Source organism: Meleagris gallopavo, chromosome 2 (genome assembly GCF_000146605.3).
Source record: "Meleagris gallopavo isolate NT-WF06-2002-E0010 breed Aviagen turkey brand Nicholas breeding stock chromosome 2, Turkey_5.1, whole genome shotgun sequence".
In the NCBI taxonomy this organism is placed as follows: Eukaryota; Metazoa; Chordata; class Aves; order Galliformes; family Phasianidae; genus Meleagris; species Meleagris gallopavo.
This window is the reverse complement of record NC_015012.2, coordinates 104,050,917-104,051,697: the sequence shown is the minus strand read 5'-3', so window position 1 is coordinate 104,051,697 and position 781 is coordinate 104,050,917. Positions and strand designations below refer to the sequence as shown.

Sequence of the window (781 nt, the reverse complement as noted above, 5' to 3'; positions counted from 1 at the left end):
GCCTCCTTCCTCCGCCGCCGCACCATGAAGCGGCAGAACGTGCGGACGTTGGCGCTCATCATGTGCACCTTCACCTACCTGCTGGTGGGAGCCGCCGTCTTCGACGCGCTCGAATCCGAGGAGGAAACGGCGGAGCGGCGGCGGCTGGAGGCGAAGAGCCAGGAGCTGAAGAACAAATACAACCTGAGCGCCGAGAGCTACCGCGAGCTAGAGTGGGTCGTCCTCAAGCTGAAGCCGCACAAGGCCGGCGTCCAGTGGAAATTCGCCGGCTCTTTCTACTTCGCCATCACCGTCATCACGACCATAGGTACCGGGCAACCCCCCGACCTCAGCCCCAACACCCCGCCGAAAAAGCTCTGGGGGTCCCCGTGTGAATAGTCCTTGCTTTGCCCATCCCTGCGGTGTCGGGGTGAACCACTCTGCCCAGCTGTTGCCGACGCTGGGACCCCTCCACCCATCCCCATGGTGTCAGGGCAAATCTCTCCCCTTGGTCCCTCGGGATCCCCTTCCCCATAACGCCCATCCCTGCAGCGTCAAGGCTCACCCACCCAAAACTCCACCATCGGGAACCCCCCCTCTCCCGGCCCCCTCCGCCCATCCCCGTGGCATCGGGGCGGCCCCCTCCACTCTCTCCACCGGCTCGTCCCAAATGTGTCCATCCCCGTAGCGTCAGGGCTGTGCCTCCCTGGGATCCGACCTCTTCCCATCCCCGTGTTCTCTGGTCTCCCAGCCTCGGGGATTCCTCACCCCCTCTCTCACCCTACAGCACCACGGTGCCTGG

At 64.9% G+C, this 781-nt stretch overlaps 1 protein-coding gene across 1 annotated transcript in view; it reads left to right on the top strand.

Moving 5' to 3' along the window:
* Positions 1 to 6: 6 nt before the first annotated feature.
* Positions 7 to 781, top strand: part of KCNK3 (potassium two pore domain channel subfamily K member 3) — an 11,938-nt gene continuing 11,163 nt past the window's right edge. Inside the window, exon 1 of the mRNA XM_010708057.3 lies at positions 7 to 307. Within this exon, the coding sequence (XP_010706359.1) occupies positions 25 to 307 (283 nt within the window). The 5' untranslated portion in view covers positions 7 to 24. The remainder of the gene's footprint in view (positions 308 to 781) is intronic.